The sequence below is a fragment of the Monodon monoceros genome, unplaced genomic scaffold (genome assembly GCF_005190385.1).
Source record: "Monodon monoceros isolate NGI ecotype Baffin Bay Population unplaced genomic scaffold, NGI_Narwhal_1 Super_Scaffold_21, whole genome shotgun sequence".
NCBI lineage: Eukaryota > Metazoa > Chordata > Mammalia > Artiodactyla > Monodontidae > Monodon > Monodon monoceros.
In genome coordinates, this window is record NW_021703778.1 from 89,470,868 (window position 1) to 89,495,055 (window position 24,188).

General features: G+C 37.9%; 1 protein-coding gene across 4 annotated transcripts in view; it reads left to right on the forward strand.

The window, feature by feature from the left end:
- The first annotated feature begins 410 nt into the window (after nucleotides 1–410).
- Nucleotides 411–24,188, forward strand: part of ZNF106 (zinc finger protein 106) — a 62,419-nt gene continuing 38,641 nt past the window's right edge. The window contains exons 1-4 of one of the 4 annotated variants that reach the window (XM_029237519.1): nucleotides 413–587; nucleotides 7,294–7,397; nucleotides 15,851–15,936; nucleotides 19,763–19,824. In XM_029237519.1, coding sequence (XP_029093352.1) covers nucleotides 7,379–7,397; nucleotides 15,851–15,936; nucleotides 19,763–19,824 — 167 coding nt within the window. In that variant the 5' untranslated portion in view covers nucleotides 413–587; nucleotides 7,294–7,378. Of the gene's footprint in view, nucleotides 588–4,857; nucleotides 7,398–11,004; nucleotides 11,056–15,850; nucleotides 15,937–19,762; nucleotides 19,825–24,188 lie in introns of those variants that run through there. The other 3 variants (XM_029237520.1, XM_029237518.1, XM_029237521.1) reach the window with 3 other exon arrangements.

Below are 24,188 nucleotides of genomic sequence, written 5' to 3' on the forward strand. Positions count from 1 at the left end.
AACTTGTAATTTTCCCAATATCACGAATTACTAGTATCTAGGTCAAGATCTGACCTGAGGTCTGTCTGTTCTAAAGCTCTTGCACCTTCCATTAAGTTTCAATAAGTTTTACAAGGAAGGCGTGGTTGGAAATTTAGCCACAACAGTTGCCACTACCTAAAGGGAATGGTCGGGACTTAAGAAGAGAGTAGGAGCAAGAGGGAGGCCCAGAAAGAGCAAAAAGAATGAAAAAGAAACGAGGGAGGCTGGTCACAGCACCGCCCGGTGCAGCGGATGAACTCTTCCGGCCTTTGGTCTTCCTTCATTCTTTTCCAGTAAAGCCTCTTTCCTCTGTGTCCGTTGCTCACTCTCGTGTGTTCAAATAAAGCTAGGTTATTGAGAAAGGCTGAGCGCAGAGGAAAAAAAAAAGGGAGCGCGACGGCGGTGCTGTGCGCCTGCGCTCTGGCGGCGGCGGCGGCGGTGCCAGGCGGGGAGCGGGTCCGGAGCGGGCCCTCGGACCCGAAGCTGAGGGGGGCGTCTGGGGCGTCAGTGGGCTCCGTCGCTGGGGCCTCGGAGGCCTGATGGAGTAAGAGGGTTCGGCTGTAAGTGTGAGTATCCAAGGGCCGGGTTGTGCTGAGGCATATCGGAGCCCGAGGGTCCCGGTGGTCTGCCACTTTAGGGAGGATGTTGGGCTTCAGGACGCGGCAGGTCTCTGCTCCTGCGGGCTGCGGCGCCGGCGCGGCGGGTCGTCCCCTCTCCCAGAATCGGCGCGGGTTTACGGGCAGGCGGTGCTTCTGGCTTCGGGGTACAGGTTCTCGCGGGGGCGTTCCGGCTCTGCTCCCAGCTCCAGAGGGAAACGTGGCTCCAGAGGCTTGACCTTTCGGAGAGGTCGCTGACCTCCTTCGCCCCCCCCCGGGGCCGCAGGGAGCCCATAGACCCAGGTGCCCTTTATGGCCTACACGTCTCAGGCCACGGACACCTTTCCACCTCTTGTGACCGACAGCCTTCGTTCTTTTTCCTCCTTACGTCTTCTCTTCCTGTGTGATTCGTCTTAATAATAGCTGCTAATTATGGAGCGCTTACTATGGGTCAATTTAATATTCAGTCCGAATCTCAGTGTATACTTATGGAGAGGAAATGCTTTGCACCTCACTTCCCCTTAAACCTGCTCAATTTAATCATCTTTGAGAGTCAGATTAAGCCATCTTGTTGGGAAGTTTGAGATTTCCATGGCTTTTAGCAGTTTGGGACACCCATCCTAGTTAAGGAAAGTTCTCTTACCTAGCAAATGAGTCTTTTTCCACCATAATGGTTTATATCAAAGTTACTCAAGCCAAAATAACTTTTGAGCACTTACTAAGAGCCTAATACTCTTCTAAGCCCCATAGAAAATCTTAAAATTTGTTTTAAGCCCTGTTCTCAAGTGAGTGAAACAATGGAAGATAATATTTAGATTCAACTAGGATTTATCTAACACCTACTACACATGTGCCAGATACACTCAGGTCTGTCACAAAAAATTAATGAGATATTATAATGAAAGGTGGTTTTTTTGGAGCACATTTCAGGTGAGGTCGCTGAGAGTTTGATGGTAATTTGCTCAAGATAACCTAGCTAGGGTAAGTGATGAAGTGGTGAAATTCACATACGATGAGGAATCTCATCCTTTTCCTGTTACATCAAGTTAGATATTGTAAGCACTTCTGTTGAGAAGCAACTATATTACAGTTATAGTTTCTAGAGTTAACTATTGAGTCTAGAAAACGATAGGAGCCTTAATTAAAGATACTAGATCAGGTTAGTTCACAACCAATTGCTTTGATTAAAAGGAAGATATTTAAAAAGGAAAAACTGAGTGGTGATTATTGTACGTATATACATGCATAGAATATCTCTGGAAGAATACATAAGAAACTGTTAACAGTGATAAGTTGGAGGTGGCTGGGAGTCACCAGCCAGTGGGAGAGGAATAATTTTCTCTATAAGCCATTTTTTTCTTTAATGAAAACTTCTAAACATCCAGAAAAGTAGGAAAAATACTACTTTGAATCCCCTGTAAATCGATCACTCAGATTTTAAAATCTGTTAATATTCTGCTGTATTTGTTTTTATTCCTGACATTTCACCCCTAAATACTTTAATGTGTGTTTCTAATAAAAGCACATTTTTTTGCCTAACCCTATATAATAATCACACTGAACAACAATAATTTCTCTATATTATCTAATACCCAATCCTTATTAAAATTTCCCCAAATTATTCCTTTTTTTTCTTTTTACCATTTTTGATCCATCTTCCAATCAAAGTTTGTGCATTGAGTTTGACTGTTATGTCTCTTGAAGTCTTTTTAAGTCTGGAAGTTACCTTTTTTTCTTATCCTTTTCTTTTTTCATCGTGACTCATAGAATGTTGTACAATTATCTGGATTTATCTGATTGATTCCTAGTGTTATCATTTAACATGTTACTACAGACTTGAAGGTAGAGGTAATACTTGATTAGTTCAGGTAAACACTTTGGTGACTGTATCAAAGATCAGGCTGTGTAGTCTAGTTTTCCCCAGGATAGTGGTGCTAAGATTGATTAGTGGGTTCAGGTGGTAAGTCTGAGTCTTTCCTTGTAAAGTTGCATTTCACCCCTTGAAACCAGCTGTAAGCCCTTTTGTACCTTTATAATTCTGAAACTTGTGTTAACTATTCAAAATACAAATAATTATCTTTAAAAAGACAAAACTCACTGCAAGAAATTCTCTTTTTTTTCTCTAATCTGAAACCCTGATAACTAGGTGGCATTGTTCTCATAGAAGAGGAATTGAAGTTTGGAGAGACCAAAATTTACTCAAGGTGGTAGACACATTAGTTATTTTTGCTTAATTCCAAGGTCACGCTTTTTCCACCATATTTTGTAAACTATAAACTAGTATGTAAATATAAAATTGTTATTACTGCTGGTAGTTATGCTATTTGTCCCTTTGTATCTTTTTAGGTGGGTAATCAATATCTAATGAGATTAGACTTTTTGGAGTATCAGTAAACTGGAATTGATCTTTGTGGTGTGATAGCCTGTAATGAACCACTCTGAAGGTTCAAAATATGTGAAAGTCAAACTTACTATTATTTTTTTTTTTTTGCGGTACGCGGGCCTCTCACTGTTGCGGCCTCTCCCGCTGCGGAGCACAGGCTCCGGATGTGCAGGCTCAGTGGCCGTGGTTCATGGGCCCGGCCGCTCCGCGGCATGTGGGATCCTCCCGGACCGGGGCACAAACGCACGTCCCTCGCATCGGCAGGCGGACTCCCAACCACTGCGCCACCAGGGAAGGCCAGAAAGTTAAACTTCTTGATGATTTCTGGAGTTCCAAAAAAGTTCCTTACCTGGAACCATTATATAGTCTTGGTTCTTGGGCCTAAAGTCTTCTTTGTTTAAAAACATATTATGAGTTAAAAAAAATTTTTTTTTAATTTTAAAAACAATTATACAGTTGACCCTTGGACAGCATGGGTTTGATCTGCATGGGTCCACTTATATGGTGATTTAAAAAAAAATTAAATACTACAGTATTGCATCATCTGTGGTTGGTTGAATTTGTATATAGCGAGGGCTGACTACAAATTATACATGGATTTTTGACTGTGAGGAGGGTCAGAGCTCCTAACCCCCATGTTGTTCAAGGGTCAACTGTATATGTGTATTTTGCTTAAATTTTTGGAGAGTACAAAAGGATTTATAGTGAAAAGTAAATCCCTGACCCCCATGTCCTCAGTTCTTTTTCCCAGAGGCAATGACTGTTACTAGTTTCTTGAGTATCCCACTGGAGATATTCTATACATGGGTATATGTCATCAGGGTAAATTCTGACATTCATATGTAGAAGTATTTTAGTAGTATAACCTAAAATAATACTACTGTTGAAGGTTATACTGCAGTTTTTATTATGTTTCTGTTACAGACATCTTTGCTGATTTCATTCATTCAACAGATATCGCATACCTATTCTATACCAGATGGTGTGCCACGTAATGGGAATAAAATGGTGAACAAGACAGGCATTCCGGCTTGCTGTCATGGAGCTTACACTCTATTGGGAGAGGCAGTTATTAAGCAAATAATTATACTAATTAAATATAGCAAAGATTTAGTACCTGCTTTGTGCAAAATACTATGGACTTTCTAATTTATTCCTCATAACAGCCCTCTAACATTGGTACTGGTATTGTTTTTATTTTATAAGTGGAAACTGAAGTATAGAAAAATTAACTTACTTGCTCAGGATCACACAGCTAGTAAGTGATAGAGCCAGGTTTCAAACCCAAGCAGTCTGGCTATATAGATCTTGCTTTCTTCCTTTACCCTAATGCAGTGGTTTTCAGTGATGGTTTGGGGATCATCCCTCAGGGAGGTTTGGAAATTTGCAGGGGTGTTTTTGGTTTCAAAATAATTGGGAGGGTGACACTGAGTTTAGTGGATGGAGATCAGGGGTGTTAGACATCCTGCAGTGTAAGGGACATCCATGTATAGTAAAAAGTTATTCCACATCTTGTGTCACTTTAAAATGTCCCAGAGGGTTTTTCACGTAGGTGAAAAATGTGTTTATGATTATCTGAGCCTAGAATCAAATTCATTTTACATATAAACACACAGTATTATTATTATTTTGCGTAGAGCATAGTTATCATGTAAATCAAGAGACTGGTTTCTTTGTTTCAGAAAGTTTATCAAGAGTTGGTCACTATTTTGGAAGGTCATATCACAGACAGCAATGTTATTCATGGTATTTTTATCAACAATAAAATACCTATATCTGTCTGTATTTGTAATTGTCACACTTGTAGTCTTATTTAATATCATGCCAAAGCATTTATATGTTGAAATACATATTGTTTTATGATAAATTTTCTTTTTTATTATAGCTAGCACATTATTTTAAAATTTACATGGGTAAGTTACAGTAGCTCTGAATTTCATTTCAGGAAGGATAAGGGGGTGTTATAAAATATTTACAATAAAAAGAAGGTATAAAAAATCTTTAAAGAAAAAAATTGTATGGTGACAATTGGGAAGGGTGACTGAGGAGCACACTGGGGATTCTAATAATAATCCCTCATATTTATGTATGAATGAAAGTTCCCATAATGTTTTAGAAAAAAGAGTATTGGGTCTGATATGGTTGAGAACTGCTGCTCTACTGTCTGCCTCAGAAATAGTCATAGTTGTGATAAGTGGTATAAAGAAGGTACTGGATTTTAGGGGAGTAGCATATAGTGAGGAAATACCTAGTCTGGGAGATCAGGGAGTGCTTCCTCAGGCAACTGACATTTGGACTGAGATTTGAAGGATGAGTAGTTAACTAGATGGAAAGGAGTAAGAGCATTGTAAAGAGAGGGACCAGCATAAGAAAAAGCCCTGTGGGAGGAGCATGTTAGGTGGGAAAAACTGAAAATACCATTTTGTCTGGTGCACAGAGATCAAGGGGGAAAGTAGCTAAAACATGTGTAGTACACATAAGCAAGGATCATATCAGTGGGCCTTATAAGACTTGTTATATATTTTGGTATACGTCTTAAATAATTGGATGTCATTGAAGGGCCTTTAAAAGTGAGGGACTGAGGCATGTAAACATAAGTGTGTGTGAGAAAGGCATTTTCTTTGTACGGTTGAGGGACTCATAAATTTCATGTTTAGATGGAGGTGAAATTGAAGTAGACTGGAATGCTGAGCCACCTCATGAAAGACAACTGCCATTCAAGAGTCACTCAAACCCCAGCAGACTTCATCACTAAGCCTAGGGCCTCTTACTCCATCACAGGATTGAGGAGTATGTCTTCTTTGATCAGCCCCACCTGCTTGACCATTGCCTGGAGTTATTCAAACACAGTGAGGGCTCTTAAAAGTGCAAGCATGGGAATCCAGTTCTGGTCATGACTAAGCTCCTCCTGCAGATAACAACTGTTAAATCTGGACAGAAATACATAAAGCAACTAAAATCACTGTAGAGTTACCAAAAGCAAACAGATTCTGGAAGGTAATTGACACTTGGGGAACAGAACTGCGTGATTTCTCATTTTCATGGCCTCAATTTGTGCCAAGTAGGATGGTTAAAATTCTGATAGTAAACTGCTAGTCTTTGTGATCTAAAGAACCAAAAATAAGGCTCAAGACAGTCACAGGTGTTGGAAAGTAAGAGGAGAATCCTGGAAAATAGAAACATCAAATTCTGTGAATAAACTCTTCCCAAATCTTGGCACACTGTTGAGAACTATGTGTGCGTGGAGCAGACTCCAGGAAGCCCAGCTCAAGATAAAAGAACTGAATCAAGACCTCATCTACCTGAGGAACAGAGTTTTCAGTTTGAGTCAACCAATTTAGATACTTACTAGAACAAAAATAAATAAAAATTAAAATCAACACTCTTCAAAGGAATATAAAGGAATCCAGAGTCTCCACAAATAACAGTTATGTTTGTTATTTAATTTAACAATTAAATATTTACAATAGTCAGGATATATTCCAAAATTACTCATGTACAGAGAATCAGGAAAATATAACCTATTCTCAAGTTAAAAGACAATCTACAGAGATGGACCGTAAAGTACCCAAATGTTGGGGTTAGCAGGAAAAGATTTAAAACTTTTATAACTATTTATTAGTGAAGGAAAGGAAAATGATGCAAAGGAATTGTGCTCATAAAGAATGAGTATGAGATTAAGAAAAGACCAAATAGAGATTCTAGGACTGAAAAATATAATTTTGGAAATAAATTAAACTAGGTGGGCTAAGCAGCAGAATGGAGATGACTGAGGAAAGAATCCATGAAATTGAAGGTCAATAGAAATTCAGTGAGAGGAACAGAAAAAGAGTAGGAGGAAAAAAGGGCCTGAGAACAATATCAAAAAATCCATCACACATAATTGGAATCCCAGAATAGGAGGAGAAAAAGTGGGGAAGAAAAAAAAAATACTTGAAAATATAATGGCTGAAAATTTCCCAAATTTAGTGAAAGGCATATATTGACATATTCAATAAGTTCAGCAAAACCAAGAAAAGTAAAGACAAGAAAACCTCTAGTTTATAAATGAAGAAAACCGTGACTGGATTTTTCATAGTCAGACTGCTAAAAGCCAAAAATAAAAGGAAAAATCTAGAAAGTGGCCAAAAAACCCCAACGTGTTATATACAGGGGAGTAATCATGGAGGCCAGAGTGACTAGAGAATATTTAAAATGCTGAAAGAAAAATCCAGATTCAGTAGAATAGCCTTCAAGAATGAAAGCAAAATAAAAATATTGTCACATAAAACCAAGATAATTTGTTTCCAGCAGATCTGCATTACAAGAAATGCTAAAGGAAGTTCTTCAGGCTGAAGGGAAATGAAACCAGATGGAAACCTGAATCTTTGTTAAGGGAATGAAGAGCATCAGAAATGGTAAATATCTGGATAAATAGAAACTGGTTTTTTTCTTTTAATTTCCTAATACTGTCTATGATTATTTTTTAAAAAAAGCATCATCTTGTGGAGTTCATCATGTATTGTAGATATAAAACATATACCATAGATCATGGAATGGGAAGTGGGGGTAAATGAACCTGTATTGTTGCCAGGTTTCTACAGATTACGTGAAGTGGCATGTTACTGAGTACAGTGTGAAAATGATAAGGATGTATATTCTCTATCCTAGAGCAACCACTGTGGGAAAAAAATGATGCAAAGAAGTATTGCTAAAAATCTAGCAGAAAAATTGAAGTGAATAATGCAAAAGAAGACAGAAACAGAGGTACAGCCAAACAAAAAAATAGGAGATTAAAAATAATAAAATGGTAGACATAATCCACCCATATCAGTAATTTCATTTACTTTAGTGGAATAAACATTGATTCAGTGCATAAAGACAGATTGACTAAAAGTAAATGCCAAAAGATATACCTTTCAAACAGCATAAGAAGGCTGGAGTGGCTATATTCATATTAGATAAAGTAGATTTCAAGATAAAGTATATTGCCAGAATTAAGGCAGTTCTTTCATAATAATAAGAGGGTCAGTTCATCAGGAAGACAGTCATAAATATGTATGTGCCTAATATCAGAGCTTCAAAATACATGAAACAAAAATGGATACAATTAAAGGAAGAAAGAGACAACAATCACAGTGATTTTAACAATTTTCTCAACAATTGATAGACATCTAAACAGGCAAAAAAATCAGTATAGATGATGATTTCCACCCAACAACTACAGAATACATTTTGTTCCCCAGAGGTATGTATAGGCCAGATGCTTGTCTGTAAATCAAGTCTTAATAAATTTAAAAGGGTTGAAATACTACAGAATATTTTCTTTGACCATAATGGGATTAAAGTAGAAATCAAGATGTCAAACAGAACCCTGCAAATATTTGGAAATTCAGTGAAACTGGTAAATCGATGAGTCAAGGAAGAAATTGTAAGAGAAATCAGTAAATATTTTGAACTGGATGATGAAAATACAACATCTAAATCTGTGGGATAACTGTTATAGCCAAGAAGAACCTAAGGAGACATGATGATTAAATGTATGTGGGATCCTTGTTGAAAATCTGGAAGAGAAAAAGAATACTAGGTGAAAAAAGAGGAAACAAAGTATGGACTTAAATTAATAATAATATATCAATATTGATTTATTGTGACAAATTATACTAATATGAGATGTAAATAATACAGGAAAAGGGGTGGGCTATATGGATACTCTCCTGTTTTTTGCAACTTTTCTGTAAATTTAAAACTATTATAGTTTATTTAAAAGCGCTAAAATATTTGTAGGACACAGCTAATGCAGTTCTTAGAGGGAAACTTATAACTTAAACACCTTTAGAAAAGTAAGGTTTAAAGATAATGAATGAGCTAAATAAAGTTCTACCTTAAGCTAGTAGATGAAGAGCAAGGTAAACCCAAAGTAGATAGAAGGGAAGAGATAATAAAGACAATAGAAGAAATCAGTGAAATAGAAAAAGACAACCAATAGACAAAATTACAAAGCCAGGGTTGGTTCATTGAAAAAAATCAACAATATTGATGAACCACTTGATAGACTGATAATGAAAAACAGAGATAACACAGATTAGTAGTATCAGAAATGAAAGGGATCACTACAGATCCTGTAGGATAATAAGGGGATATTATAAACAACTTTATGCCAACAAATTTGACACTATAAATGGACAGTTTCTTAAATGTCAATGTACTAAAAATGTCAATGTGCTAAAATCTGAATAAGCCTATATTAAAGAAATAGAATTAATGAAAAAAAAGAAGGGTTTCACTGATGAATTTTATCAAGTATTTAAAGAAGAAATAACATCAGTCTTACATAAACTTTCAGAAAATAGACAAAAGGGAAGCATTCATTTCACGAGGCCAAAACCTGATAAAGGTATTACAGATTGAAAAGAAAATTACAGGGACTTCCCTGGTGGCTCAGTGGTTAAGAATCCACCTGCCAGTGCAGGGGACACGGGTTTGAGGCCTGGTCCGGGAAGATCCCACATGACTCAGAGCAGCTAAGCCCGTGCACCACAATTACTGAGACTGCGCTCTAGAGCCCGCGAGCCACAACTACTGAAGCCCGTATGCTTAGAGCTGGAGCTCTGCAACAAGAGAAGCCACCACAATGAGAAGAAGCCCGTGCACCGCAACAAAGAGTAGCCCCCGCTCGCTGCAACTAGAGAAAGCCCACACGTAGCAATGAAGACCCAACGCAGCCAAATAAAAATAACAAATTATAAAAAAAAAAGAAAATTACGGAACAGTGTGTCTTATGAACATAGACCCAAAAAATTGTAGGCAAAATATTAACAAATCATAATACATCATGACTAAGTGACCAAAGATAGATGGATAGGTACCTGATAAAGCAAGTACTGTAGAGTAAAATGGTAACCATAGAATCAAGGTGGTGGGTATATGCGTATATGGTAAACTGGGTGTGGGATATTCACTATAAAATTCTTTAAATATTTCTGTGTTTGAAATTTTGCAAAATACAATATAGGGAGAAAAATCAAGGGAATATTATGATCAGGTTTGCATTTTAAAGAGATTACTTCTGCTGTTGTATAAGGAATTAGGAAGGTACAGGATTACCTGAGGGTAGTTTGAGAGGGGGGTGCTGAGACCACTTAGGAGGATATTATATAGGTATACTTTTTGGGCTGATAATTTCAAGGTGAGCTTGAGCCCTGGGAAGTTTTTCAAGCTCTTGGAATACCGTACTTTTGAACAACAGCTAATTTTGTCTAAGCATATTTTTTACTGTATTGCTGGGATTTGGGATACATCATTGCCACATGTACAGTATGCATGTGAGCTTTTGACTTTTGACATTTACAAGGATATGAGATTTTTGCAAATTCCAAAATTTGCAAATACCACTACTTTAGTAGCACATAAATTCCTTCTTAAAATCTAATAAAATATATGGTGACCTTTTCAGAGACTTAATGATTTTTTAATACAGGACAAAGGCATTTAGAAAGCTGTTAACATAAATTAAAACTGCTAAAATAAATGCTTTACTGTAATACTGTGGTATGGTCACCCATGAACTTAAAAGATTCTATAAAAAGAAGAAATAGTGAAAATGATTGTTATTATAGTCATACTTGTATAAAGTGGATGAAGATTATTGAATGTACTGTTAGCAATAAGATGCATGGAGAACAGCAAAGCTTTTTGAGAAGAATAGTGAGCTCACTCAGCTTGCATTGATTGTAATTCATGTCATAGAATTTTACATTACTATGTGGATCTTTGGGGTTGCTTGGAAATATATATAAATGATATGTTGAATACAGGAATGCCAACTTTTTCAACTGTTAAATAAATGCAACAAGCTACCCAGTTAAACTTTTAAAACAGTGTTTGTATAAGCTATCTTTGGGCTTATGACTTACTCTGTTATATGATGACAACTTTTGCTAGTATTTTTATTACCTTGTTAGAGTTGGCATTATCCCAGTTTCTTTCTCAGTTATTTTTCCCTCTAGGACATAATGCTTCCAAGTTCCAGAAGTGAGTAAAGTATTGGAACCTGACCATAGTTCTGATTCTGAGGTAAGGAATCAGATTGTGGTCTGCCCTGTCCATTTCCTTGCCTGGTGATGGGCAATATGAACAGCTTCATCTGTTGGATGCTTGACTTTTGATCCCTTTTCCTGAGTCACAGCCTTAACTTCCTGTCTTCGTTTTAGCCCTGTGCTTACTAATAAAGAATAAAGAGTGGTGTGTGTGTGTGTGTGTGTGTTTGTGTGTGTGTGTGTGTGTGTGTGTGTGTGCGCGCGCGCGCGCATGTGTGTATACACATACGTATATGATACTGGTGAGTGTTACGTTAGGGCAGATAACATAAAAAGTAGGAATGCTAGTGAGTAAAATGCTTATGAACTTATGCTCCATCAGAGATAGCGGATGGATGCAGGAAACCACCAATCACTTGCCTTGGGAAACAAGAGCCAGCCAGAATTTAGACCTAGTAAATAGGACAGGTACCCAGAATAAGCCTTTGAAAGTTGTGATTACAGGTTCATATGCCCCAAAATACTTCTTGACCTCTGTTGTCAGCTTACTAAAACTCCTTCCTTAGCTAGGAGCCTTGAAACTTTCTGGGGAGTCCCACTCAGCAAAGTGAGGACTTTTCAGAAGTGCCAGTCATATCTTTGTTCCATAAGCTGGGCAACCTAGGGGTAGTGACAAAAACTTGTTGTATCACTGAACTGTCTCTCTGTTGCCCTGTCTTGCTCACCAGAAATCCATTAGTTTTTTGTCAGGATTAAGGTGGACAGGTTACCTGTGGAATTCAGAAAAGGGATACTAATCTGAGTACCACTTCCCCCACCCCAACAAACCAATAATTATGCTTTTTTTCTTCAGTGTTTTACAATATATTATCATATAGAGTCTCAATTGGTTTTAATTATGTCAGAGTTCAAATATCTTAAGTACTATGCGCTTATTGTAACCAGTGTTATAGGTATATGAAAAGACAGATCCCTTCCTCATGGTAAGGTCAGTGAGACCAGACATACCTACCATCAAACAGCCTTCAAAGCATGGTGAAGTACAGAATGGGGTGTCTGGGGACTAATGCAATAGTTCTACTCTGCCCACACAACTGTATTTCTTTTTATTAGTAAGCTGTGTGGGTGATTCTGATGTACTGCTTGGATTTAGAACTTGTTCATTTATTGGGAGCAGGAGTCAAGGCAGGAAACATTAGTGAGTATAACAGTTGGGTGAAGGGAGAAGAATACATATAAAGTCATGCAGGTTTATCACACTGAAGAGTAAATAATTGTTTTTCCTCTTTTTAAAAAACTTTTTTATTTTATTGAATTACTGTTGATTTACAATGTTACGTTAATTTCTACTGTACAGCGAGCATAAATAATTTAAAAATTGAAATCTGTCAGGACTTGGTGACTAAATATGAGAATCTGAAAGAAAAGAATCAGTAATATGGTTTTGCCTATGAGAATGATAATTGTATTAATAGGATAGTAATTAAGATATTGAGAAAAGGTACTTATTGTAGGATTTTTTAGACTTATGACTAAGAAATATCACAGATATTTCTCAGTTATTTGGGGAAAATTTGAAAGATTTCATAATGGGTATATTTAAATGATATGGGGGAAAATGTAAGGTGGTTAAAGTGAGGACAGCAGTAGTTGAATTGACTTACTTGGCTTGTATAATGTAACCTCTCAAGCATTTTGAGGTTGCAAAGTTGGATGGTTTCTATTTCCTTGACTTCTAATCCTTGTTAAGACCTTTAAAGAAGGCTGTGAGCTAATTTCAGTATTTCAGAAAGCTTAATGGAAATTATATTTTTACCCAGTTTAAGGATGTACAAATTAAAGTTCTTTTGTCTTTAGCTGTAATCATATCAACTCAGTATTTTTATTTATTTATTTATTTTATTTATTTATTTTTGTGGTACGCGGGCCTCTCACTGCCGTGGCCTCTCCCGTTGCGGAGCACAGGCTCCGGACGCGCAGGCTCAGTGGCCATGGCTCACAGGCCCAGCCGCTCCGCGGCATGTGGGATCTTCTTGGACTGGGGCACAAACCCGCGTCCCCTGCATCGGCAGGCGGACTCTCAACCACTGCGCCACCAGGGAAGCCCTCAACTCAGTATTTTTAAATACTAGGTCTTTCTTGATTAAATACTTTGCTAGCAGTTTACACTTTCTATGAAAGTGAAAATTTTTACAGAAATGAAACTTAATATATGCAGATTAGAAACATGGAGCTCGTGAAAAGAAAAAATAAATAAAAAGAGGGAGTCTTTGGTTAAAAGGTTGATAGAGAGTATTTTTATTATATGACTTTCTTTATCCATTTACTACGAGTTGATGGCTTTATTAAATAGAAACACAGTTGGTATTTTAGTACTTAGTTTTCAATTGAGTAAATATATAAAAACCCCACAGCAACTGCTGTTGCTTGTGCCAGGAAGTCTCACTTCTTCATTGCTTTCAAGTTTTTTGTTCCTGTTTTGCTTTAATGGGTAATCATTTGAAGCAGTATTAAAAACATTTCTGGATATATCATCTTTATCACTGATTTTGCAGCTCTTAGAACGATGCTTACTGAATGAAATAACAAAATACTGCTTGCAAATAGTAATTAAAGTTAATGTTAAGAGATAAGGGAATTAAAAGAATAATTTTGCTTTGACACTTAGCACCACAGTGGTTTGTGTTAATTTTGAGATTTAGGATAGGTTAGTAATACTAGAAGCATAAATAATACTATACCTATCCATAGAGGTATATTTCTTTGTTTTATTAGCTAGTTAACATTCAGCTTTCTCAAATGGTCAAAATTTTACCCACAATCTTGTTTTGGTGCTTTGTAATTTGTTATTGAATAGAATTATTTCAGACATTTAGTAGTAGTATGGAGTGGGTTGCAATAGCAAGGATACTGAGTGACAAGAGAGGTAGAGAACCTTAGGCTTCTTTCTCATTGGTTTTTCCACCATGTTTTGTAAGGGTTAAAGATTAAATTAGGGCAGCTTATAACTTCATTACATCACAATTTTAAGTCCCATAAGGAACAAGCCCAGGCAAGGAAGCAGATAAATCTATTAGAGTCTGGTGTGTGTGTGGAGGAAAAATAATTTTGCCTGGGGAATGGAATTAAATTCTCAGATAGGGCATCCTTGCAGGGATGCAGGAGGAAAGTATGGTAGTGCTAGAGGATTGTAGAGTAGAGACCCTTCTGGTCTTAACCCAAACCTCAGTATTTATCCAGTTATCTCTGTCTTACATTTAATAACCTAAGATAGTTCTATTTGGAACAATTCAACAAATAATTATGGAGTGCCTACAGTATGCCAGACACTGTTCTCAGTGCTAGACCTATACTAGTGAACAAAATGTACAGAGTCTCTGTTCTTGTGAAGCTTAATTTTTAATTGGGGAAACAAAGAATAACAAATATATACTATGTTAAGTAGTAAAGGATGTTTGTTTCAGATATTTCTTGCTGTTTAACAAGCTGTCCCAGTATTTACTGGCTTAAAACAGCTATTTTGTTTCTTACAATTCTGTGGGTTGAAAAAGGCTCATTTGCATGGTTCTTTAACTGGTCCCACTTAGGATCCCTCATTGGCTGTTGTTTGGGTGCTCAGCTGGGGCCTCAGTTTTTTTCCCCTTGGCCTCTCCATGTGGCTGGGTTCTAAGAGGGAGTGTTCCAAGTGTGCAAAGGCAGAAGCTGCAAAGTTTTTAAGGCCCGGCCTCAGAAATTGCATTGTCACTTCCATTGCATTTTATTGGTCAAAGCAGGTCACAGGGAGGGAAAATAGACTCTATACCTTTTGATGGGTGGTGGTGACAACGTCACACTGCAAAAGAGCGCGTGGGGTGGGAGATAATGTTGTGGCCATCTGTGGAAACAATCTACCATAGTACTATTAAAAAGTAAAAAAATTAAGCAGGTTATTAGGGGGATAGAAGAAACGGAGGGCAGGAAGTACAGTATTTTATGGGGGGTCAGGGAAGGCCTCCCTGATGAGGCAGCATGAGAGAGTGAGCCTTGAAACCCATAAATACATGTTTTTTTTGTCTGAAAGATTTATTTAAATATTTTAAATGTCAGCATAACACAGAGAAAAGGCTCTTAAACCAGAAATAAAAGATGTGGGGTCAACTCTCTGCTGTGCCATAGGTACATCCTAAGGAAGAATATTCCAGGCAGAGAGAACAGGAAATATAGAAACCCTAAGGTGGGAGAATCCCTGGTGTGATCAAGGAATAGCAAGGAGGACAGTGTAACTTGAATGGAGCAATACAGGGAGAGTGATAGGGCGTGGAGTCAGAGAATGAGAGAGAAACAGATTTTGTAGCCCATGACAAAGGACTTTGGATTTTCTGTGAGTGAGATGGGATTCTATTGGAAGATTCTGAGCAGAGGAGTTAAATGATCAGACTTAAATTTTAAAAGAATCCTGTTCTGAGAATCTTTGGTTGCTAATTTGAGAATAGACCATGAGAGGACAAACAAGAGTGGAAATAGGGAGTCAGGTCAGTAGGCTGGTGCCATGTGAGATGGTAGATATGCTAAGCAGTGAGGGGTGGTTGGATTTCAGATGTACTTCAAGGTGGGACTGGCAGGATTTGCTGATGAGGGTGGATATGGGGTGAGAAAGAGGGATCAAGGATGACTCCCAAAGTTTTTGCCCTAGGTACCTGGAAACTTGGAATTTTCCTTTACCAAGATGGGAAGACTGGGGGAGCAGGGTGGAGGTGAGGGAGTTGCAGGATTTGTATTTCGGGCTATGTTAAGATGAATCTAAAAAGACATCTGGGAAGAAAAGGTTACTAAATGTTACTTCCTCATTGCAGGTATGACGTTGAGTGCTTCAGATCTGGTCACTATGGCACGAGAACGAAAATGCATATTGTGCCACATTGTGTACAGCTCAAAAAAGGTAATAATAGAAGAGGGAGAATCTGAGGCTTTTATGACTGATCATTTTTTCAGAGACATCATGTGGAATTTATAGATGGGTAAAAACTTTTAACATCTTACTTATGCTTCTTTCCTAAACCTTAGTCTTATTTCACTGGTTTTTTTCTCATTACTGCCTCATAAAACCAGTAACTATATTATTAAACCTCTACCTGGAATTTGAGTATACTCAACAGTATGATAAAGAGATATTCAGCTAGTAACCAGTTATAGAGAAAAGACATTAAAATTCAGGTTGAGATTATAACAACTTTCTGATTAGCTAAGGTAACAGCATTGATACGTAGCGGAGTTCTCTTTCTGCATATTCTTGTGAAAAGTGCAGCACAGCAGCAATGGTACTAACTATATTCTTAGACGTCCACAAGGTGGGGATGTTGCTCAAGGAAAAACACATTTTTAAGAACTAAAAGAATTTACCTTTGCTTTATAGAAATTGGCTGCAGTTTGTCTCACATTTTGCTTTTCTTTTTTTTTCTTCTTTATTCTTGCTTTCCAAGAGTGCTGCTAGCTTAAATACTGAGGAATTTTTTCTCCGTGTTTTTAAGATGTTCTTGATTGTCATTGGAAGTTCAGAGAACTGGGAAGATTATCATGAGTGAGGTTAGCCAGCGAAGTCTGAGTAAACCTTGAAAGACGTTTGGGTGTAAAATGGCTTAAAAGAAATGGAGAAGAGATATTTTAGGTGAGAGAAAAATACATACAAAGGTATAGCGGTAGAATGGAGTATAACAGTTCTAGGAGTTGGTAAGAAGGCTTACCTGATTAGAACAGTTTCATCTTGGGAGTAGCGGGACCACAATTTAATTTGTAATTTAAGTGAAGATAGTTAATAAACAGTGTTGAGTGCTAGACTGAGGGGTTTGATTGTGATCCATCTAGTAGGCTGGGGTGAGGAGTGTTTTTTTTCCTATTTAGGATTTCTGTTAGTGATGGAAAAATCAGCTGAGATTTTTAAATCATGTTTAGTAATATACTTGCTGCCTTTTACAAAAGGCTCTTGCAATTTTAAAAATTTAGACCAGGGTTAACTCAAATTTTCAATAAGGCTACTTTCAGATTAGAGGGAAATTGAGAAGGTATGAGATGGGTACTCAGAGGTGTGGTGTCAGATCTTCGTGGAGTAGCAGGCCTATCTTGTTATATTCTCATAATTTTGCTACTTTAAGTCTTTTTGGCATTTCTTCTCTGGATTAAAACATGTTTCGTCTCTTCATACTTTTCCATGGGTCACAACAAAGTTAAATAAGGACTGGGGTTATTTACTCCTGCCTTAGGGACAGCCAACTATAGGTTTTTAAGCAAGGGAATGGTGTGATTTAAGTGTTAAGATATGGGGTAAGAAATTAACGGAATGGGTTAACTGAAAGGGATAAACTCAGACACTTATTTTTAGATAGACTATGAACAACTTATGTTGATGTGCTTTCCTCTAGTTTCCCAAACTAGTATTACCTTGGTTTCTCCAAATACACTGTGAAGGAGAAAAGAATCTAGGGTGACTGTGTATTATATCCCTGAGTATCCTGATGCTTATTAACTTATGAAAATCTGAGAAGCCCTGGAATTAAAAAATATTAAAATTTTTTTCTGTTACTCAGTGTTTTCCAAATTTGTTCAACCCCAAATCCTTTTTTTCTCCCTTTTCCCCCCCTCCTTTTAACAACATAATACTGATGTAAGGGACTAAATAGAAGCTTGGTAACTCTGCAGGTATGCATTTGGAACTGTGCCTGTGGATCTTTCTCATTTATTTTGAAAACTCAGTTGTCTCATTATTTGCATTCATTCCTTATAGAAGGATGGAAGAGGATTTCACACTGTAAATTTAGAGACAGATTATTGAAGTATTTTAAACAATCAAAAGTCACATTAAGGGAATTCCCTCGCGGTCCAGTGGTTAGGACTCTGTGCTTCCCCTGCAGGGGGCACGACTTCGATCTCTGGTCAGGGAACTAAGATCCCGCAAGCCATGTGGAAAAAAAAAAAAATCACATTAAAACTAGTTTTGAATGATAACATTTTTTATAACTGAAATAGAATACAGAATTGGTTTTTACATCAGAGGGAGTAACCTATTTCAATGAATACTCCCTTGGTTAGGAATAGTTTCATTGCAAGAAACAGTCCCACTTAAATTTAGCTCAAGAAAAGGAGATTTGGCATATGTTAAATCTAATCCAAGGAAAAACTGAGCAACAGGAAACAAAAACTGAACAATAGGAAGCATAGAGATTTGAGCAGGTGTTGTATATTGTCCATGGATTTTTTCATTCTGTATCCTGTCACTAACTCAACTTAGTTTTCCGCTCTATAAATGTTCATTCTGGTTAATGGCCAATCAGTTGTATCTAGAAGGGGTCACATGTAAAACTATCCCTTCCGGATGAAGCATTTGTAGAGATAGGAAGGAAATGGTGGTCATCTTCAGTAAAATTGCCATTTAAAGGAAGTGTTTTGAATCATAACACTGTGTATCACACTGTGTGTAGATAACTTAAAGAAGAGGTTGTTGTACTCATTTTGACGAATGAATTGTATATAATAAAAAAATCTCAATGCACTAGATGTTTGCAACATGACATGGTGTTTGAAATGTTGACTTTGGTGTCGGATCTGCCAGAGTTTGAGTCCTACTTTCACCACTTGATAATCTGTGACTCTGAGAGGGCAAGACTAAATATTTTCACACTTATCCCTTCAGTGCCTAGCTCTGTACTTGGCACCTAAGAAGCACTTGATAAATATTTGGTGAATAAACAAATTATCTTCTCTACACCCTTGTGTCCTTATGATGTTAATAATCCTCCCTTAGCAGTGTTTTGTGGTTCAAATGAGAAAATGTTTGAGGCATTTAGCACAGGGCACAGTTAATAGTAATACTCAACAATTGTAGTAACCCTTTTATCATATTGGTAAACAGCCATTCTCTATTATGGCATACTGGCTGTTATATATACTTTGTGTGACAGAGAGACATTTGCAACTTTGAGTTTTTTGAGGGGTGTGTGTGTGTGTGTCACGCTTACACTTATAAGTGGAAGCTCTTTCCACAGATTTTATTTCCTTCCCACCAAGGGTGGGAGGGAGGGAGGGGAGAATCTAGTATATTTTCAAACTTTTCATTGGAACCAAACAAATCAATTGATGTGGGGAAGGGAGTGGGCAGTGAAGGTGAAGCCATGATTGAACTGCCGTGTTAAAGGCATTTTTTGACCTACCATAGGAAAATTCTGTTTTATCTGTAACTTCTGTGTAGAATTGATGTATCCATCTGTTCATTCAACAAATATTAGTAACTGTATGTCAGGTCCTGGCTAAGATATGGGTAAGAGTTGTAACTAACTCTTGAGAAACTCTCAGTTGAGCGGGGAAAGAGATATGGTGAAAAGTAGCCAAGTAGTTGAGAAGTTATGTGATTTCAGGCAGTTTTTTAAATTTTTAATAAACTTAAGTAAATTCCTTATATTGGGATATAATTTAACATATTTGTTTATTATTTACTCTTTTGCCTCCTAAATACAATATACTTTCAAACCTTTTTGAAAAGCCACTTAAATAGGTCTTTCTTAACTATTGCTTTATTTAAAAATGAAATATGTCAAAAAACAAGCTAAAGAGTTACGTAATAAAGAACTGATTCCAGTATTGAATTGAGAATGGTAACCGCAAACACGACTTTGATACAAGGAGCTTGAGCCCCAATTGTTGATTGAACAGGACAGAGGAATTTTTTTCCCCAAAGCAATCCCCCTTAGTTTAACCTGCTTTCTTTAATTTTGAAGGAGATGGACGAACACATGCGGAGCATGTTGCATCACAGGGAACTTGAGAACCTGAAGGGCAGGTATGGGACGGCTGTCTTCCATAAACTTCTGGATGTGGGGGGATCTGAGGGCTGATGGTGCTTGTCAGCTTATTTTATAGTAATCCTTCATAAATGAATGTTGTCTTATGGCATAGAACTATCTTTTGGAATTAATAACAAGTACAATAGATTTTTTTTTGCCTTCAAAAGGGATAAATCTTTGTGCATCTCAAATGTGTAGAATTCACAGCAACTCTAGCAAATAGGTTACAACAAAGGTGGGTGGGGATGAGCTAGTTTTCTCATTAATAAGCTTTCTTATTCCTACACAGCAGCCTTGCAACTAGGACATTTCATGTTATTGCCTCAGCAGTGTTCAAATTATTGCAGGCCATAAACCTTTACTGTTGCTGGAATAGTCTGAAAAGTCCAAAGTCTTCTAAATAGCACTGAATCTCATTAGTGTAAATAAAATAGATGTATAAACCCTGAGTATCTAAGAATGCTATTTTGTGAATTAAAGCTTGAGATGTTTAGGGAAAGAAAATCTAACAAATAAGTACCTTTAAGACATTAAATGTAGCATGTATGTATACCCTGTGTCTTTTTTTCCAACTAAGTTTCCTCTTTTGATGTTTTGGACATGTGTGAATTTGAAGTTTGGAGACAGTATGGAACAGAGAAACTTTGGGAAACAGAAATATGCATTATACCTTAGTCCATGAATAATGGTTACAGTAGGTCCCCTACATATGAACCTTCAAGTTGTGAACTTTCACAGATGGGAATGTGTGTTCCCATGTCCAATTACGTAAGTTAGTTCATGTGTCTAGCATACATTGTCATGTGCGTGCATCCTCTGCAAGTGGTTGTGCTTTTGTGTGCTTTACTGTAAAGTACTATAGAGAGTACACTATTTTTATTTCAAGTCCAGGATGTACAGAAGCAAGCTTAAAAGCAGCAGTGAGGTAGCTGGTACTGCTAAGAAGCGCCAAGCGATAACAACGGAAACAAAGTGAAAATAATTGAGTGGAGCAAGGCGAAAAGATGGTAGATGTCGCTTGTTCTTATAACATGAATTGTTCAACCATCAGCATGATTCTAAAGAAGAAGGACGAAGGCTTCCCTGGTGGCGCAGTGGTTGAGAGTCCGCCTGCCGATGCAGGGGATGTGGGTTCGTGCCCCGGTCCGGGAGGATCCCACATGCTGCGGTGCGGCTGGGCCCGTGAGCCATGGCCGCTGAGCCTGCGCGTCCGGAGCCTATGCTCCGCAACGGGAGAGGCCACAGCAGTGAGAGGCCCACCAAACAAAAAAAAAAAAAAAAAAAAAAAGAACGAGATCATGGAACAGCAAAGTCTGCTGGGCCAATGATGCCGACAGTAATACTGAAGAAGTGTGGAAAAGTGATGGAGGAGATGGAGAAGCTTCTCAATGTGTGGATGTAGGATCAGCATCAGCGTTGAGTCCCACTCAGCCTAATGTTGATTCAAGAGAAAGCTAAAAGCCTTTATGAAGACTTGAAGAAGAAACACGGCAAAGAATCAGAGGGCGTGTCTTTTAATGCTAACCATGGCTGGTTTCGTCGGTTCAAGGCTAGAACCAACCTTTACAATGTAAAAGTAAGTGGTGAGGCAGCGAGTGCAGATACAGTAGCTGCCTGGGAATTTCCTGAAATGCTTCGAGAAATTATTGATGAAGGCACGTATTTACCCAAGTAGGTTTTTAATGTGGTTGAGACAGGACTGTACTGGAAGAAGATGCCAGACCAAAGTTATATCAATAAGGAGGAAAAGTGGTTGCCAGGCTATAAAGCAGCAAAGCATAGGCTAACTCTGTTATTTGGTGGCAATGCTTCTGGTGATATGAAGCTGAAGCCTCTCTTAGTTTATCATTCAGAGAACCCAAGAGCCCTTAAAAAAATAGCCAAGGGCTCTCTTCCTGTTGTGTGGAAGAGTAACCCCAAAGCCTGGGTTACACAGGCCATTTTCCAGGACTGGTTTTTCCACCACTTTATCCCAGAGGTAGAGGAATATTGCTTGGAGAAGGACGTCCCATTCAACATTCTTTTGCTGCTTGACAATGCTCCAGGCCACCCCCATTCATGGACAACTTTCATCCCGAAGTCAAAGTAGTGCATCTGCCACTGAATATATGTCGCTCATCCAACCTACAGACCAGGGAATTGTAGCAACTTTCAAGAAATATTATTTATGTCACACTTTTCGTCAGGCGGTAAAGGTGAGTGACGAATCAGGAGCAACCTTGTGACAATTTTGGAAGGACTATAACATCTACAAGGCCATAAAAAACATTGACTTTGCTTGGCATGAGGTTACGGCTGTCACCATGAATGGGGTTTGGAAGAACCTTTGCCTGCAGTTTGTTCACGGTTTTCGTGGATTTGAGGAGGTGGATGAGTCCAAAGAGGTCTTCAGCAACTTAGTGACCCTCAGCAAGAAGCTGGAGCTTGATCTGAAAGAGGACAACTTCATTGAACTCTTTGCTGTGCAACAAGAGGAGCTGACTAATGAAGACCTCGTGGAATTGGAGGCCCAGAGAAAGGACGAAGAGAGACAGGAGGACGAAGAAGTAACTGAAGAACCGAAGAGATTCATGACGCAGGAAATATCAAGGGGATTTTCTTTATTTGAGGAGGCACTGTTAGTTTTTGAGGCACAGGACCTGAACGTAGGATGGTACATGAAGGCTGCAGCGGCCGTTCAGAATGCAATCCAGTGCTACCGTGTTATGTATGACAAGAAAAAAAGAGCTACTACTCAGACATCACCGGATCGTTTTTTCAATATGGTAAATAGAATTGAATCCAGCAAGGAGCCAGAACCTGTGCTGTCAGCGTCAGGTGTGACGATCAAATAATTAAGGTAATCCACATATAGGGAATCAGAGGTTGACGGTATTTCATAGTTTCCAATGATAATGAGTTAAAGATCATATATATTCAAGGTATTATAAGGGCTCTCCACATTAAATCTGAGTGAACGCAAGTTGCAGCTTGCCCTCCATCTCCTATTGCTGACGATCCTTCAGCTCTACCATCTCCCTCCTCCTCTCCCTCCTCCAGTCAGTAACTCTTCTTGCCTGTTCACTTGATGCCAGCCCCTGTATGCCAGCTGGTGTACTGTACTACTGTACTCTTCAAGGTACTGTACTGTAAGGTTAAAAATGTTTTCATTATTTTTTGTGTTTTTTATGTATTATTATTTGTGAACAGTACTATATAGCTGATTGTATTAGTTGGGTATCTAGGCTAACTTTGTTGGACTTACGAACAAATTGGACTTATGAATGCGCTCTCGGAACGGAACTCGTTCGTATGTAGGGGACTTACTGTGCAAGATTTGATCAAGATGCCAACCTAAGTCATTTGGAATTATTTGTGTTTTAAGTAATATAGTTTTAGGTTGTGTGGGCAAATTAATATGTTATTAAACTTTCAGCATCTGTTTAGCATATTAGTGGAATTTTTCCATGGTCTCAGTCTTTTACTGTGTGAAGGTTAGGTCTTAGCAGCAGCATAAAAGAGGTGTTCACTCAGATTTAATGTGGAGAGCCCTTATAATACCTTGAGTATATATGATCTTTAACTCATTATCATTGGAACCTATGAAATACAGTCAACCTTTGATTCCCTATATGTGGATTATTTGATCCCATTTCCAACATACTTCTTTCTGGAATTCACCTTTTTCTGGGCTTCTTAGTGACCTGCACTGTATTATAAAATCAAACACAACAAATGAGGTTAGTAAATCTAGTCATTAGGAGAGAAGCTCATTTTGTTCTAAGACTAATGCCTTATTTTATTCAAAGATCACTAATTAGCTAATTAAAACATTAAAAAAACAAATTTTGATCACTTAAGATTCATGTTCACAGTCAGTGCAGAATCATAAAAAGTAAAAAAACGCAGAGGTCCTTTCACTCTCTTCCCCACTCCTACTCCCCTCTTAGAGGAAAGTCAACAGTTTAGTGTATATCCTATCCAAACCTCTTTTCTGTGTGTATACATAGATTTAGATTTATATTTACACACATTTTATTTTGTCTTACTACCATAACTGAACCACATGCCATATATGTATTGTTCTGTAATTTGTTTCTCCTTTCCTCCCACTCATCAACTTAATTGTGCCATGGAGATTTTGCCTACTGTTTTTAGTTATTTGGAGCATAATCAGATAGTTAAGGAATAAGCATTGGAAGCCTCTGAACTGACAATAGTAATGTCAGTGTTAACACCCAAACTCATTTTATTTAGAGGAGAGCACTTTGGTACTTAATTTACTCATATTTTAGATACAGTGCTATAAGGTTTGGTATGGTTTCCTGGCCAGTACAAATTATAAGGGAGAAGGCAAGCAGGTAGCAAGGAAAAACAGCTG